Below are 17,274 nucleotides of genomic sequence, written 5' to 3'. Positions count from 1 at the left end.
AGAAGTCCTGCAGCTGTAATCCTGCCAGTGTAAAACAAAGTGGTCATAGTTGCAGGTTTCATTGGTGCCAAATTGATTTTGCTAAATGAAACTAGGGGAACAAAAAAGAATCTCTGTACCGTGATTATTTTAGATGATCCATTAATTGAGTTTGCACCTGCCTAGAATCCTTGTCCACACACCTCCCCCGTTATGCAATAGGGTTAAAATTGCAAAGGATCAAGGTACAAAGGGCCAGATCTTCAAAGACTAGTGGAGCAGTTGCACCAGGACAGGCACATACATGCAACTGGCCACTTGTTAGTGCAGACACAGTGATTACGTGGGCGAGCTACATGCATAAAGGTGGATTTTGTAGGAGCAGCGAGAACAACTGTGCTCCAGTTCACCCCAGCTTTGAAAATCTGGCCCACAAAATTTTCCCCCATAATTCCACCACGGGGACACCTCTCTTCGGGCTAGATTGCCACAGCCCTTACTCACATACACAGGGGCTAAAAGGGAATTGGTTCCCTCCGACTCCCCTGGCTTGGCCCTGCTCAGATTATGACTCCAGAGTGGTGAGGAGAGCACTGGCTACTTGTCTGACACACTGGGCTGTCAGTAAGCTGGAAAAGAAGGATGGAGACAGTGGGAGGCGCTCCCATTTGCCAGCCATAGTAGCTGTGGGGGTGAAGCTGCTCTATGAAAAGGAGTGAAGCAACTTACTCTTCTCTTGGACAAAAGAGGCAGAGAATTGTGACTGAGTCTCTGCTCTACTTGCCACCTCTTACTCTTGGTAGAGGATAAAGTTACAATCTAGTCCTTTACAGTCCAATGAACAATTCAGATAGTAGAGACCAGCAGAATGGATTGTGAAGACCAGGAGAGAACCAAGATGGCCTTACTTTTAAAAAACAAGAACAAGTTCTGTGTTGAGGCCATTTATTGTATTAGATAAACACATTCACTACAAGATGAGTAGGTTTGCTGATTGTAAGTAGAGAATAATTATTTAAAATAAAACAAAGTAGCCGAGGCACTTGTTACATGCAGTTTAAATTACTATCTATGCTCAATGCTGCAGCTGTTTCTAACACAAAACTTCTATTGACTTCAAGGGAAGTTATGTGACGTTGGGATTGCAGGATCAGGATTATGTGTGCATTAGAATAATGTGTGCTGATTAAAAGACAGGTGAGAAATTGCCAAGTTGACACTCAGAAGGCAAGAAATAAGGAGTGTTTTTGCTTTTGACACAGAAGCTAGCATTCCCTTTTACAGATAGCCCCAAAGAAACCTGGGGGTTATGCGAGTGAGGTGGCAGCAGACTGGGATGCATAGAAATCAGATCATGTTTGCATGATCAGTGAAGAAATGAAATAGCTGTGTGTAGATATGAACTTCAAATGGAAAGGTCTTAGATGACTGGGTAGATGCTTATGGAAAGCCTAAGCATGAGGATTTCGCCTTTTACCAACAGAAGGATGAATCAGGGAGGTTACAGCTGAAACAGAAATGCATTATTAGTAGAAAATAGACATATCCATAGATAGCGTCCCTTGTGTTGAATTCCTAAACAGCAGCTCTAAGGTGGTTACGTGTTTTGCTGGATTGGGGTTCTGTTTGTGACCCTATGGTAAGCCGAAGTATCATGGGTGCAGATAAACATTCGTCAGAGTGTTCACACTGAAAATGGCTATCACAAGCCTCATTTGCACTGTCGATTGGCTGAGCAGTTAGGCGTGCAGATAACTCGCGAACAAAAAAGTGACTCTTGCCAATCAAGAGACTGATTCTGTTCCCCTTACTCTTGTTGGACTCTGTAAGTAGCCCCAGTAAACTCAGTGTAAGATAGTAGTCAACGTGACTACGGGTGACAAAATTGAGCCACCCAGTCAGGGAGCAGAAACAATACCATGTGACCGAGGCAATAACTCATATAGTGTAAAGAGATACTCGTAGTGCCCCAGCCAGGAACAAAATAGACAGCAATTTGTTTGCACACACTATGTTGAATAACGTTCACATTGTAAAAATCCACAACTGGCCAACAGAAACAAGAGCTAAACTTGTCAGCTAAATTACTGGCAATGGGTAATTCAACCAGGTCAGGTAGCTGGGAAGAGAGCTGCACTATCCAGGTAGATCCTAGCATCTATAGTAAACTCCTTTCTCCCAAATGAACACCAGAAATGAACAGAGGGTGAAATTCATCCCAGTGCAGAAGTTCTGCACAATACTCTCCACACCTCTTAGAGCCAGGTTTGGATGCCCTTAGTCATGTGGAATAGCATCTTACTCCACAAAGAATCCTTCTGAAACCAACAGGATTATTAATTGAGCAAGGTGCTAACAACCAGGAGTAAGAACAGCAGAATCTGGTCCTTAAGGCAGGGGCTAAATGGTGAAGAGCATCTTATGGGGTTCCTCTGAAATGGGGGAATTTAACCTACCCTATAATGAATCTCAACCAATCCCTTTATTCCAACTTCACAAATAATTACAATAAATTAATACTTTATACCTATATGCAGTGCTTCTTATTTATGGATCTCCAAGTGCTTTTCTGATATTGATTAAGCTTCAGAGCTCAGTGGGAGGCAGGCAGATATTATGGTGGCTCAGTTTACAGATGAGTAAAGTGAGGCACAGAGAAATGAAGTGACTTGCCTGGTCATGTAGCATGTCTGTGACAGAGCTGAGACTAGAAACCAAGGAACCCTGATTCCTACTTCCTTGCTCCAACCATTGGATACCCCCCTTCTTATACAATGCATCCTACAACATGGAGGCAACCTTATCAAAGAAAGGCACCTGGCAGCATGGTCACGGAGTTGGGAATATAGGGGGCAAATACCCCCCTCTGTGTGTGAGTAGCTGGATACCTCCAGGTTTGGTGGAAACTGGTTCTTCACGGATGCACCCATGACTGCTCTAGTTGAGACCTAGCATCTGCAGGACGACTCCTGTAGGGTAAACTCCTTATTACTCCAGTAGTTCCTTGGACTCCCTTGAACAAAACCTGTAGTCACTGCAGGAAAGCAGCTGTGGGTGAATTTTTGCAATAGAGACAGGATTGAAAGTCTTCAGGGAATACAGAACCTAGGATTTATATTTGAAGGGAATTCCTTTCCCTCCAAACCTCAAAACTGCACACTATAATCTGGGAGCTCTTTGAATCCCTTTCTCCTCCTTATCTGCAATAATTAGTGAATGGTTAACGGGGGAAATTGGGCAGATATTTATATTACAATTTTGTGAAAAGTTCTTCTATTAAAAGTACTTAATTTTGCCATGGCAGAATGCACGTTATAATTTGTTGCTAAATACTCTTCTTTCTTACTGACCAGTAGAAAAATATAACCCCATCTTATCTAGAGTAGCTAGTTCTGAGATATGTCTCTTCTTCTCTTGCCTTTGCTCCTTTAATCTTGTGCAACCCAGATGGGTAGCAGCAAGGCTGACTCCTAACAACTGTAAATAAAAAGATGGGAGCAATTGTACAGCTGATCATTTGAAAATTGTCACAAGTTTTGTGTATTTCATAATCGTGACCCTTGGAAGTACATTTCTAAAATACTGTAGGGGAAGTGTGTGCCTAGAACTCAGTTGGCCAAGAATAAGTTTGTGCACATCTCTCTACTCCACCGTATATACCTTTTTAGGACTTACATTCCCTGACATCCCAGGGGCAGAAATTCCCAGGAGACCTTGGTGGCATTTTACATAGTCTTAGACTATGCACACCTATAAGGTCTGGCATTTTCATAGCCTTAAGAACCGCACAAAAATAACTGACAAACATATTGTAAGCAACCCATTGTCAAAGAAAGATCAAATGCCCTTATTGCTTTTCCAAGTACTGATAGCTACCCATCCCCTTATTTATTGGAAACAACACAGACAATATTCCTTAAGGAAGAAGAATGCCAGGTTGAGGTTTATATTAGAAGCTTTAAGGGAGCCTTATTGCCTAGAAAGCTTTTGTGCTATTCAAGTTACATCGTAATTTCTCTTGTTAATATGTGAAGGTTATAACAGAAATAGGCTGTACCATCAGATAGGGACACAATGATGTCTACAACCTGCTATGCAAGAAAATGTAACCAATATGCTGTCAGAGGTATTTGCACCACTCTGTATTTCGGTTTAATATACATTCACCTTCTCTGAATGAAAAGGTCTTCCAGATTGTGCTGTGAAAGCTTCCTGCAGTGTCCCTTTCAGTCATCCAGGTGCTGCTCCTCCCATGTGGAAGTTGGGATGGCGCTGTAAGGGTCCATGATGACTTTTGCACAGCGAATAATCATGACGATCAAGAAAAGGCAAAGGAAGACAAAACATGCTAATGTTAGTCCTTTGTCCACATCAACATATGCAAGCTCTGGTGTTGGCGCCTCCATTGTTTGCATCTCTCCTCATCTGGGTTTGTGCTTACTGCTACCATCATCATACACCTGCAAAACAATCATGCCGTCAAACAGCAGGACAGTTGATATGCATCATGAAGCATGGGGAAAATAGCATTTTGTTGTCAATGGCAAAACTCCCATTGACTTCAATGGGCAGGATTGCATTCTGGTGGGTAAGAAAGGCTGGAAATGTTATGGGTCAGCCGGCAAAGAGGGATATAGAACCTGGGTCTGGCTCTTCTGCGGCGATGCCCATGTTTGTTAAATTATCTCATTACTGTTTGCTCCTGAGAGGCTAATAAAGAGTGGCTGGTTTTATTTTTTTTTTAACCAGGAAAACAGTGTTAAAGGGGCACCATCAACTTGAAATCTAATCCATTGTTTGCTGTTAAAAAAAAAATCAAATTACCCCACCTGTCCCTACAGTCTCTTGTTTTTAAAATAGTTTACTTTTCACTGTTACTCTGTAAAAGACCCAGATAACTGTTAGGGAAACTGTCTATAGTCAAAGTGCTATCACTCACGCAAAGCAAACAAAGGGAAAAATAGTAAAAAAACCAAACTTTTTTCCTATACATTTCTCTTTCAGCTGCAGCAATTTTAGGAGTTACTGGCAATAATGGCAGTATTGCCAGTTAATGCTTTCCAGGGGGGCAGTGTGACTTTTAAACTCACGGTGCATCAACAACCGCACTGCTCAGAATGGTGTGACTAGCACAGGGTTGACGCACTATATCATCTAAGAGACTCTCAACCCCCATTATCCAAATTTGTGAGTAAAGTGGGCTTGAGCACAGAACAGTGTTTGCTGGCCAGTTGCCGTAGCTTGCAAATTCTTTAGCTCTTAATGCAATTGATATATACTGGAGCCCTAAAGGAGGGAAACTGATTCGACTTACAGAATGAGCGGTGGGAGAGATTTCCCTTGACATCCACCCTTGGTCAGGCTGGTGGATGAAGGAGGTGAGGGCGTCTGCTGGAAAAGAACAAGAATACTGATTCGGTCTTTAAACATCTTCTGCAACTTTGGAACTAGTCATCTATTAGCCCTAAACAGTTCCTTATTGTTCAATAACATTCAAAAACACTTCAACTGGGGGAAAGAAACTGGAGCTAGAATAAGCGTGGTGGTTTGGGTGGGAACCAGGCACTAATGCAGTAGAATATGCCTACAGACAGGTTCTGCCTACATTGGAAAGTTTTACTGCCGAAAGTTCTCCCAGAATACTCCTGCCAACACAGGTATTTTGGCAGAGTGCATTCACATTTGGCTGCTATTAAAAAAGAAAGTGCAAGGTTCTAGCTGCTTTGGGTGCAAGGTGCAGGTCAGAGAAGGTGTATTCAAAGCAGTCTTCCGTATTGTTCATTGGCTCTGAAATGAAAGGGACATGGTTGCCTGGAGCTCTTCATACTGACAGCATCTTTATAGCAATGATCCCCTGAGAGGTCTGTACAGAGTGGTGGGGAAGGTGCCCTACTCTGGCAGGAGAAATGTCTGAGCAAAGATCACATTCTACTTGAGTGAAAAGTTCAGTGAAATTGTCCCAGAGGGCCAGAAAGCTGTGTGGGCACAGATAAATGGGCACTTCCACAAGTGGCAGAGGGCCCCTATGACTGCCAGATAGCAATGTGAGCCAGTCCAAGCCAGCTCCCCACCAGTTAACCACACACTGTTTCTACCACTTTCCTGCATCTAATCACAGCCTGCAGGTAACATGTTCTGGTCTTGAACACCTGAAAACAATCCGTTTACAAAGCATTTTCTACAAAATCATGTAGTTTGAATTGTCACTTATTGGTTTGCATTGAGCTTACAATCAATGCAATTGGGGTTTTTTTTAGTTTTTCTATGGAGTGCATATGATTTGGTTACCCACAAGCATTGCAGGAAGAAGTGTGTACTTTGAATGGAAGCAAAAGTACTGGCAAAAGGTTTGCATGTTACTGCCAGTTCATGCTCTTAAAATAAACCAGCTACTTTAAAACAGAATTCCTTTGTTCCTTGCAGAGTCCACTGCCATTTTGAGAGGGGGAGAGGAAAAAGGGAGGAGACTGAAGTTTCAGAAGCTCTGAAGAAAGTATGTTGTGCATTACTGGGGGGGAAGGGGCGGACAGGAAATTACACCTACCTCAGGCCCCTTCCCCAGTGTTGAGTTCTCTCTTTGGGTTCAGTTGGGTCTCCAAGGGCCCCTGGTTCTTGGTTGGGCCTGCATATTCCACATCCCTCTCCTCATTCAGCTTCTCCTCAGCCTGCAGGTCCAGGGTGCAATCCCGACTCAGTGTGGCACCGAACTCTTTATAATAGCGGTAGCTGTTGGGAGCAGTGCCAGACTTTCTGTTGTCCTCCTTTGCTCCTGGTAAACCTGCCACAGCTTCTTCCCCTTTGCCCACCGTTGGTTCTTGTCCCTGTTGTAACCCAGCGTCTGCATCTTCTTTGCAATGTCAACAGCTAGATCTTTGTTCCTGTGGGAAGTCCACAGCTGTGCCTGGGCAGCGCCTTTCCCCGACAGGCGGCAGCATATGATTCAGCTGGAGCCATGCTTGCTCAGCTGTGGTTGTAAAGGTGGCAGGCGGGGAAAGAGGTATTTCCAGAACATGCTTTACAGGGGGGCAGATTTCAGTCACTGTGACCCCGGGGCAGCAGAGTTAAAAACTTTGACCAGAGAGGTCACTGCTGCAGGAACTGTTGCATTGTGGGTTTGTTGCTGGAGGACTGTATTTGTCCATTCAGGTACTGCTGTGTCCACACAGGCATCCTGCCAGTAGAATCATACCGTCTGAAGACTGGTTTAATTTTACCAGCAAAATTTCAGGCTTTTGTTCGCAGGACTCAGATCTGAGTGTGGATGCAGGGAAGCCTGTGGTGAGACCAGTAACATTTTACTGGTAAAACTTTCTAATGTAGACTAAGCCACGGTGAAATGTTCTGAGCAATGAAGCCTTATCACCTTCACGCTCCAAAAATCTGGTGTAGGACAGTAATTCTAGAACTGTGCTATTCAGACTTTCCAAGGCAGTACTAGTGGTGGTAGAGGATAGCTGAGCCTCGCTCTGCTCTTGAGCTAACATCCAAAGGCATCAGAATTGAGAGCATTTGAATTGGGACTAAGGGCCCAATTCAGGAGAGCACTTAAGCTCAAGTTGACAACCCTTAGACTTCAAGCAGGTAAAGTTAAGAGCTGTCCTGAATGGGGAAGCTGTCTGGAATCGGAGGTTTAAGTGACCAGCTAGCTTGGACTTGATTTTTCTCTCCAATGTTGTTATCCTGTTACAGATTCCCACATATGGATTCGCAGCTAGGGCTGGTGGGAAATTATCCATTGAAACTGTTTTTTGACAGAAAATTGTTTTTTGACTAAATGGAACTTCTCATGAAAAGTATTAACATTACACAGAAAATGTTGATATTTTATAAAAGACACATTCTATCTAAAAGGGTGTTGTGGTGTCTCATGGGAGTTATAGTTCGCATGCCTTATGCTCCTGTTCTCCTCCATGGGCTGGGCTCTCTGTCTGAACTACATCTCCAGCCATGCACCATGTCTAGATGCACCCCCTCTGCTCCCCACAGGGGCAGCAAGTGGTGTATCATGGGAGAGGTAGTGGAGCCAGAGTGCTACATCCACAGAGAAGAATGTGAGCATAAGGTACCTGAAATACAACTCCCATGAGGACCCATGGTGCCAGTTTTAATTGCATTTTTTCTGATTTGGGCTGAAATATTTTACCCTGCATTTTCTGCAGGGAACACCCAACTCCCTCCACCCCCAGCTATTTTCCCACCAGTTCTATTCTCAATGTCATAAATGAGTTCTGCATGGATCACATAATCACATGGCTCCCTTCCCTCTGCTCTCCGCATTAATTCATCCCTACACAACAGATGGTCCTCTGATTTGCCTGATCCTTAGTGACTTATGTCTCAGATCAGTCAAAGGAAGTGCTTCAGACCTTAGTCCTTGGAGGAATGGCCCAGCATTGCAAGTCACCCTGCTAACCCATGGCTTGACCAATTACCCACATTATTCCAGCCATTCACACTGCCAAAAGGGAAAAATCCTCTTGTAAATCCAGCCATACAGGAGTGTGCCTGTCTGCTGTTTGTGCTCATCTGAATGACATGATAGATTAGTTAGCAGAAGGTATTTGACAGTGTTGTGCACTGCTGGTTTCTGGAGTTGCTGGGGCATTACAGAAAACTGGCAGTGTAGAAACTGCATTATTACTACCAAGGATCCAAACAACACAAAGGGATTGGCTAAGGCAGCCTGATGTCACCAACCTGTTTCTCCTCCCCGTAAGGGTGCTAAACAACTCTCAGGACCAGGCCCTAAATTGCCATTGGAATCAGGCAGGAGACAGACAGTAGTGTGAATGAAAGGCGTTATCAACAAGACAGCACCATTACATAGCTGCTGTACAGGGACAGTTGATTGATTTCTTCATCTAGTAACACCCAGTAAATACCCCTTCTGAACACCATCCCCATGTATTTAACTAAGAGATTGCTGCCATAATCATCGTGTGATGGCCACCATAATCAGAGGGGAAGTGACCCAAATGGGGCCTATGACAGTAAACAGCTAAAGGATCCAGATACCACAGGAACAGCCCCCGCCCTTACATAAAAACACTCTGCATCTGAACAGAACAGAAGGGTTAACTCAGCAATATGACATAAAATGTACATTGGAGCTGATGAGTACAATTGCAAATAGTGGCAGGTGTGAGACCAGGGCATGAAATACTCAGTGACGCTGATGTTGTCAAGTGATGATGAGCAAGATTTGTGCCATGGTTCTCAAGCATGAAAAGCTGCTAAATATTCATGTGATCAAGACTAAACAGTACAAGCAGCATATGCAATACTTGTGGTGGGGGAATCCACAAGTATTGCTAATTATTGAGTAACGAACACACAGACCAGTACCATTCACTCTCCTAATGGCTGGACTATCTCTGCCTATTTTGGTTATTATTATAGCAGGTATTGTGACAAGACAGCCATCCATTTCTACTGGAAGTTCTACGACCCCGTGCAATGCTATCACTGAAGGTCTAATGATTGTACTCCAGGAGGTATGGGGGAAATGAGAAAATTATTTTAGGATGGGGGGAGGGGTTTGAGAATTAAGGAACACATTATACCCTTATCCCACATGTGATATGTCCCTAAGACCTGATGCAAGTAGAGCAATAAGTTAATGAAGTATCTATTTTAGGACATGGCAAAATTCAGATGAAGTTAAGAGATGAGCAGAAGTAATCCAAATATCCTGCAGAGATGAAAAGACAAACTGCAGAGATATCAAAGGACAGGGTATATTTTCATATAGCACTTCAGTATAATGGACAGTGATAGTTATGGTAAGAATTGCTATTAAGGTGGAAATTTGAATGTGCAATAAAGACTACAGATCACAATTTTGAACCTGAGTCTTCAGTTGTTGCTATGCTTAAAAAGAGGTAACTCACAGACTTGGTTGCACACTTTAAATATAGCCCCTGATTTACATTTTCAGTGTTCCTGGGATTGGGTGTTCACGCCGCACTTCACCTGAAAGGGTTAAAATAGGTTAATTAGCCCCTTCCCAACTAATAGGCTGCACCTGTAGGAGAATCAGGCTGACTAGGTGAGCCCTAATAGAAGATGAAGTTCAGATGAGCGCATGCAGGCTGGGCTGCTAGAAAGCCAGCAAGGGGATGCAGGGGATGTTCTGTAGTCACTCCCTAGGTGAGCATGTGACTCTGTCAAGAACCTGAGTGGAGTGAACTAGCTACAGGGAGCTGGAGAAGAAGAGTAGGAAGGAGCATAGGGAAATAATAACAGAGTCTGGGAGTGAGCAGACTGTGGCTGCTGAACAGAGGGTCCCTGTGTTGGAACCCAGAGTAGTGGGCAGGCCTGAGTTTTCTTATCTGCCATGGAGAAAAGTGGCACTAGTCTTCAACTATAGGATAGCCTAGAAAGGTAACTGTACAGTTGATCCAGCGATCCTTTGGTACCCTGGGGAGAAGACACACAATGACCTGGCTGGAGCAGTAAGCCATGAAGAGGGAGCAGCTGAGGCATCAAGAAGGAGCACCCTGAGTTGCAGAAGAGAAGTTGCAGGGCTTGTGAATGAGCAGCAGAAGGGGGTATCGGATGTGGAAGGAGCTAATCCCCAGAATCACCATGAGGAGGTGCCCTGGTGGTAAGTGAACCTTGTTGCAGTTGTCAGTTCTCACAATGTTATCACTAGTCTCATGATATTTGGAGCTTTATTTTTTTTAATTTAATTTTTTTTTAAACACACCAGCCCTTGAAATCCTCTGACTGTTGGAATTCCAGCTTCCCTTTAAAAAAAAAAAAAAAAAAAAGGCTTCTAGACCTCGGAGTTGCAGAGAAAAGCTTGAAAACGTGACCTGAATGCATCTTAAAGGTACGAAAACCAGAAGGCAAATTAAAAAAAAAACAAAACACCCAACTTTTTTGAAGTTTCCTGCTGTTCTGCCAATCTCAGGAGTTATGGGGCCTGACTAATGATTAGTGATTTCTTTTGGACTAGCAATACTGTTGCAGGATCAGGGTCTTAATAAGCTCATTTGTTCTACCATCTCTCACTTGCCTGTTTTCTATTGCTGATGAACTCTCTAGTCCATAAAATCAGTCTTGTCTCCTACTGTTCCTTAGCAGGAAACTAAGCTTTACATGACTGTTTTATGTTTTTTATTTCTCTTTTATCAGTTAATAGATTTATTCTATAATACAAACATGGAAAAAGCAAAGTCTCATGACCAATGTATTTCACTGACTCCACTGGTCAAAGCATTCAGCAGACAGCTACGTTCATTGAAATCCTAAAAATGATACAAATGTTCAGTTTTCTGAATTCCGCTCCCTTGGTTGAGCTCTGTGCTGATGTGGAAACATCAGACTTATCATTGCTGCTATTGGTATCCTGCTGCTGCCCCTGCTTTTTCCTATTTGAATCAGACTGCCAACTTACAATACACAGTAACTACCATCTTCTATATCATTGCCAGGGGAAGAGAAGTGGCATCAGCCCTTCCATTTAGGCCCCAATTCAGCAAAGCACTTCAGCCCATGTTTAAATACCGTTTAAGCATATGCTCGACTGCTTTTCTGAATTGGGGCTTAATAACCATTGCAGGTATCATACAGGATCTGCAGCAACAGGCTCCTTGACTATGTACAGGATTAACTGAGACTTTAGTGAACTAAACGTGTTTTCTGGCTCCTTCATGTGGGTCAACTCATGTCCAAAGTGAAACTCCCCATAATTATGTTGTAGTAAAATGGCAGACATGTACTCAAACTCACTGTGAGCTTCCCTGGGGCCACGTTTGATGCCAATCCAAAGACTATGGCTAGTGTACTGATCCACGAGAGGAGGCCTGCTTGATTAGGGTAGACTTCACAGGATGTGCTCTCAATTACAGCAGCAAAATGGATGTGGGTGTGAACTATGCCAGCTAAGAGAACCTAGGGCAAGAAAAGGACAGAACAAAACTTAATAAAAAAAAAAAAGCCTAATGAAAACTCAGCAGTGTCCTAATTCATGAACATCTGAGTACCTTAAAAACTAGAAGATAAGAGAATAACTAGAGGGAATAGATCAACTTCAAAGTGTTTTGGTATACAAATGTAAACACCATAGTGTAGTATACAACTAACCTAGAGTAAAATTAATAGCTTCTAAACAGCTGAATTTTTAAAGATAGCCTTGATTGAGGGCTTCAGTGATGAATGGGGCTTGGTGTGGCTCATTGCACTAGGGTGACTTTCAACCCCAGAGAATATAACTCTCCAGTTTCAAAAGAGAACACACCATAGGCTGAGAGTAACAGTTAATGTGATTTGGGAATACAGAAATGTACAAACTTGGATTGGTTCAAATTTGGGGCTCGTCATGGTTTTGTGCACTTGTGACAATCTGCTTCTTGCTTTCCCTCTCTTCCAGGGGGACGATCCTTGTACAAGCCCTATATATGATAGACTACTTTCCCCAGCATGTAGGACTGGGGGGAGAATGTCCCACCCACTAACTGCTACATGCATGGAAAGGGATGTAGCAGCCCCATGGAGGCTGTTCTTTCTTTTCTCTACACTGTTCCCTGTGCTGGCTACCCTTACTGCAGGTGATACAGGGATACCTTATGGGCCCCAGTCTGGCTCTCTGAAATCTGTCAGGCAAACTCAATGATATTGAGATTAGCCCTTTCCAGCGAACAGTATAGAAATAGAATGGGTGTTAGACAATCAGATTGGTGGATGTCTGGCTATAATTTAGGGATACAGCCAATCGGCTAACAGTGGGCACACATGGGGGGGGCGGCTAGGGGAGGGAAATCAGTAAAACAGTCTGCACGTCTATGAAACACTAGCCTTTGAATTGCAGTATATGACTATACCTAGTCAGTCATTGTCTGACTGGCTGAAAACACTGAACAAATGAAAGGGAAATCCAGAAAACAAATAACTTCCTTATGAATCAAATTCCATGAATTCCAATGGAACTCCTCACCCCATACAATAAGATCTGTGCTCCGTTAACTGCCCTCAAACCCAAGGATAAATGAGCTTTGCAAACAGGTCCCCAGCTTTGACCAGGCTGGGGCCCTGTCTGTTATGCCAGGAGTTGGAGAGCAGCCCTGAATTGGGAGGGCACAGCTCTTGCCTGTTGCAGCCTGCGGGTGGGAAGGTGATGGTGGCTTCAGGCTGCAAGTTCTGTGCAGTACCTTTTCAAGGTGCAACACAATAAGCCGTTGTCACACTGCTGCATCAGGCAAAATAAGGAGTCACAGAAATCATCTGGTCAAACGAAATCAATGTCAGAGTATGGCTCTAGGAGCAAGATATTGGGAGCAATGCTGACTTACACCAGGTGAGAATCTGGCCAAAGCTGCTTAGTTTTGCTTTTATTTTCATTGAAGGCAAGATATTCCCCAGCTTGCTCTTCCTTAGAGGACTGCCACAATTGAGATGGCATTTTTTGTATAATGACCTAATGTCTTACAGACAAGCACACAGAGGAAACAGTATTAATGAAATTTCTCTATCAGCTTTTAAACAGCCTCACCCCCACAGTGCAGCAAGAGTTGCATCTGAACAATGCTCATTCTCATCCAGGCAAGAAAAATTAATCATTTGAAATAAGTGCTACTTGAGGCCTAATAAAGTTGATATGGTAATGACCTACCCCAGTAAGAATGCATTACAGGTGGATTGCATAAACATTAACAGTGCCTACTGTGGTTAATTAGTGTTTTCATAGAAATCTAAACATGAATTTCCATCTTGTTGGCAGCTGGAAGCACTGCGTGTGTGAGATTTATCAACACCCAATGAGCTGTTATGGGTTTCTTTCAGCTGTTTTATTTTTAGTCTTAATTTCTTTCATTTTAATAAATGGCTCTTAAATAGCTGCAGCAAGGAAGAAATCTGACATTTTCATTTGGCTGCCTGCTGGGCTTGCCTCACCCTCATGTCAAGTGAGGTATATAGAATTCTTCATAGCTCTGCCTCCGTTTTCTTCTAGACTCTGCTCACTGCTGAGAGCTGGCTGGAGAGTCTGCTGTGAGAGCAATTTAGGGGGATGGCTCAGGGAGATATCTGGACTGTGGTGTAGCCAGAACAGATGCTTGGGGCTTGAGCTGTATCTTTCTGGGCAGTCACCAAGCACATAAAACACCTATATTCTATTCTAATGAAGCAAGGAGAAGGGATGCTGACAGGAGTCAAGCAAAAGATAAAGGTTGAGACTAGATACAAGGTCAGTTTATCTTCTATTTCTACTGCTCTTACTCCGGTGTGTAGCTTTACTGACTCCAGTGGAGTTACTCTGAATACATGCTGGCCTCAGTGAGGGGAATGTTGCCGGCACCCAGTGCCGAGAGGCTGAACAACAGCTTGAGTTGGTTCGTTACCCGGTGTGCTACACCCAATAATCACAACAGGGTGGAGAAGCAGAAAAGTTTATTTGCAGCTGCAAAAAGGTACAGGGAGAATAAAATCTCAAATCCTGCACAACAGAGCAGGAAGTTACACAGGCTTTTATACATACTTTTTCTCAGCATACTTATCCAATAGCAAGCTGCCCCAAGTATCCATATAGCCAGCCAATCCAGTTCCCAGCTAGTTCCCTGATTCTCTGTATCATTTGTTAAACTATACATAAAGCTGCTTTATTCAGCATTGTTCTTCCATATCTCCCCTGTTTGGCCTTGCTTAGTTTCAGGCAGTCTGACTCTGCAACATACTGTTGCAGATTCTTAGCATAACTGCTGTGTGTGCCTCCAGGCGGGGGGGCCAAGGACACTTGGGCCTAGTACGCAGAGCTGCTGCGAATGCCTCCAGGCAGGAGGGGGGGCCAAGGACACCTGGGCCTAGTGCGAGGGGGCTTCATCGACACTTGTGGTCTTCCATCCCCTCGAGTTACCTAGTGGCCATGCCCCAGTGTTCCCAACAGGAATGAGACCCACAGTATATTAATCTAAGATTCTGTATTTACATGACTGATAAGTGTGTGGAATTCTCCCTGCCTTCCTCTGAGAGCTTTTAGAGCCCTTAATTTGGCTGCATCCAGAACATCCAAGAGTGTATGAAAATGTTTGATTGTACTTCAGAATGGCTTGTTTCTGGTTTTTGATGAAGATTAAGGGCCGTTCTTAATTTTATCCAAGATGGTTTGCTCAGCCTCCAGCTGGAAATGGACTGTGTCACTTACAGAGAGGCTTTTGATCAGAAGTAACTCTGCTTAACGGAATACCCAATTACATGCAGATCATATTCAGGCCTGGTGAAAGACCCATTTTGCAACAATCCCCAAGCAACAGAAGCAATCTGTCCTAGTGGGTGCAAGCACATCCCCTAAGCTCCCCGGTGTCATTAGTCCATCAGCCAAATTCCTAACTGCCCTTCGTACCCAGCGCTCTCTTCCCTGTTTAACAGAAAATTTTCTCTCATTTCTTGTAATAAAATATAGGCAGTGTACAGGGAGGGGAGGACAGGGAAACCATGTTGGATTTCATAAATACAATTGCATGCATACCTTCCAGATATGAGGCTTTCAATCGTATGTTAGCATTCCGGTAAAGTGGGTCTAAGTCCCAGTTGTGAATGTACCTAAAGTTTCGTTGGTGCTCACAATGGCTTTACCTGCATGCAGACGCTAATCAGATTCACTTCCACGCAGACCTGGAAGCAGTTCTATTGTCACCTAGATCGCCTGCAAAACAAACAAAAAACCTCCTTTGCACATGCACAGTGAATGTTACCGATTTCCATTACACTGCAGGGACTCTCTGTAGCAAGAGACTGAGGGGGCATTCGGTCCGGATCCCCCTGATTTAAAGGAGAAACTCCATTTTTATTCATATCCAACTTTTCCCCAAAAGAACATCCCTGGTACAAAAATGGGGATTTTATTTAAATCCAAAATTCTTGATGTATTTTTGTAAACAATGTTTCCTCCAGAGCGAAAGATAAAGTTATAAGTTAATAGGTCTCTGGAATCTGCTGCATTTCCTCGGCTGCCTTTTAGAGCTGGCTGGACATTTTTTTTTTTCCCCACCCACTCCCAAAAACATTTTTCATTGGAAAACACCAATTAGTTGAAAATAAATTTCTTTGCAGAAAAGGGTCAGTTTCCATATGTTTTGGCTCAATTTTTTTTAAAGACGTTTGAAATTGTTCATGTTTCACTGCAAAGTTTTCTCTAAATAACTGTTTCGAAATGGAAGCCAATTACAGTTTTTTAAAAAAAGGATGTTCTGAATTTTTTTTTAAAATTTTTATTTTGTGAAAATTGAGGTTTTTGACTTTGTCCCAGTTCAGGAAATGTTTTTTCCCCTGTTTTTATTTATTTTCCCCCTCAAAGATCCCATGATATCAACCAAAGAGGATTAGATACAGCTCCTCCTGAGTGCATCAGTGCCACCATCCACTCAAAGGGGTTTCTCATGTGTATCACAATTTGCTCCTCTGGCTAGGGACTCAGTGTGTTGTCTCCTTTAATGCTTCTAACCTCTGCTGGGCCATAGAATTAGAGACTGGACTCAACACTCAAATTCAGATTCTCAGTTGATGCTAAACCCCAGGGCCAGTCCTGCCCCTGAACTTTTTAAGTAACTGTAATCTCATCAGCTAATATAAAAATTGCTCAAATAGTTGATCTCTTTTCTCAGTTTTTGTTCCCAGATGCATGTCAAATGAATTCACCACTAATTTAAACTTCAGATCTATAAAATAGGTGACTGGACACTTAATCCTACCATAATATTCCTAATAATTCAACTTTATAATCCGAGATAGTAAGTATTTAATGGAAGTGAAATACTGTGGTTGGATCCAGACTAACTTTTCGGTGCCTAGAAAGTAGGGTTGTCAAACAATTAAAAAAATTAATTGCACTGTTAAACAATAATAGAATACAATATAATTTAAATATTTTGGATGATTTCTACATTTTCAAATATATTTATTTCAATTACAATGCAGAATACAAAGTGTACAGTGCTCACTTTATATTTTGATTACAAGTATTTGCACTGTAAAAAACAAAAGAAATAGTATTTTTCAGTTCACCTCATACAAGTACTGTACTGCAGTCTCTTGACCACGAAAATGCAACTTACAAATGTAGGGTTTTTTGTGTTACATAACTGCCCTCAAAAACAAAACTTTAGCACCTACAAGTCCACTCAGTCCTATTTTGTTGCTCAGCCAATTGCTAAGAGAAACAAGTTTGTTTACATTTATGGGGGATACTGCTGCCCACTTCTTAATTACAGTGCCACCTGAAAGTGAAAACAGGTGTTTGCATGGCACTGTTATAGCTGGTGTTGTAAGATATTTGTGTGCCGGGTGCGCTAAATGTTC

General features: G+C 42.8%; 1 protein-coding gene across 3 annotated transcripts in view; it reads right to left on the bottom strand.

Moving 5' to 3' along the window:
* Positions 1 to 670: 670 nt before the first annotated feature.
* The window catches only part of CTXND1 (cortexin domain containing 1), a 37,649-nt gene continuing 21,045 nt past the window's right edge, over positions 671 to 17,274 (bottom strand). For 2 of the 3 annotated variants that reach the window (XR_013636372.1, XR_013636371.1), the window contains exons 2-4: positions 15,446 to 15,622; positions 5,294 to 5,370; positions 4,197 to 4,270 (exon numbers count right to left, since the gene is read on the bottom strand). Coding sequence is in view for 1 of the 3 variants with exons in the window: in XM_073304120.2 (XP_073160221.1) it covers positions 4,206 to 4,394 (189 nt within the window). In the remaining 2 variants the exon portion in view is untranslated. Of the gene's footprint in view, positions 4,440 to 5,293; positions 5,371 to 15,445; positions 15,623 to 17,274 lie in introns of all 3 variants that reach the window. The other variant, XM_073304120.2, reaches the window with a different exon arrangement.

Source organism: Lepidochelys kempii, chromosome 10 (assembly GCF_965140285.1).
Source record: "Lepidochelys kempii isolate rLepKem1 chromosome 10, rLepKem1.hap1, whole genome shotgun sequence".
NCBI lineage: Eukaryota > Metazoa > Chordata > Testudines > Cheloniidae > Lepidochelys > Lepidochelys kempii.
Note: the sequence above shows the minus strand (reverse complement) of the source record. Positions and strands in the feature narration are given on the sequence as shown.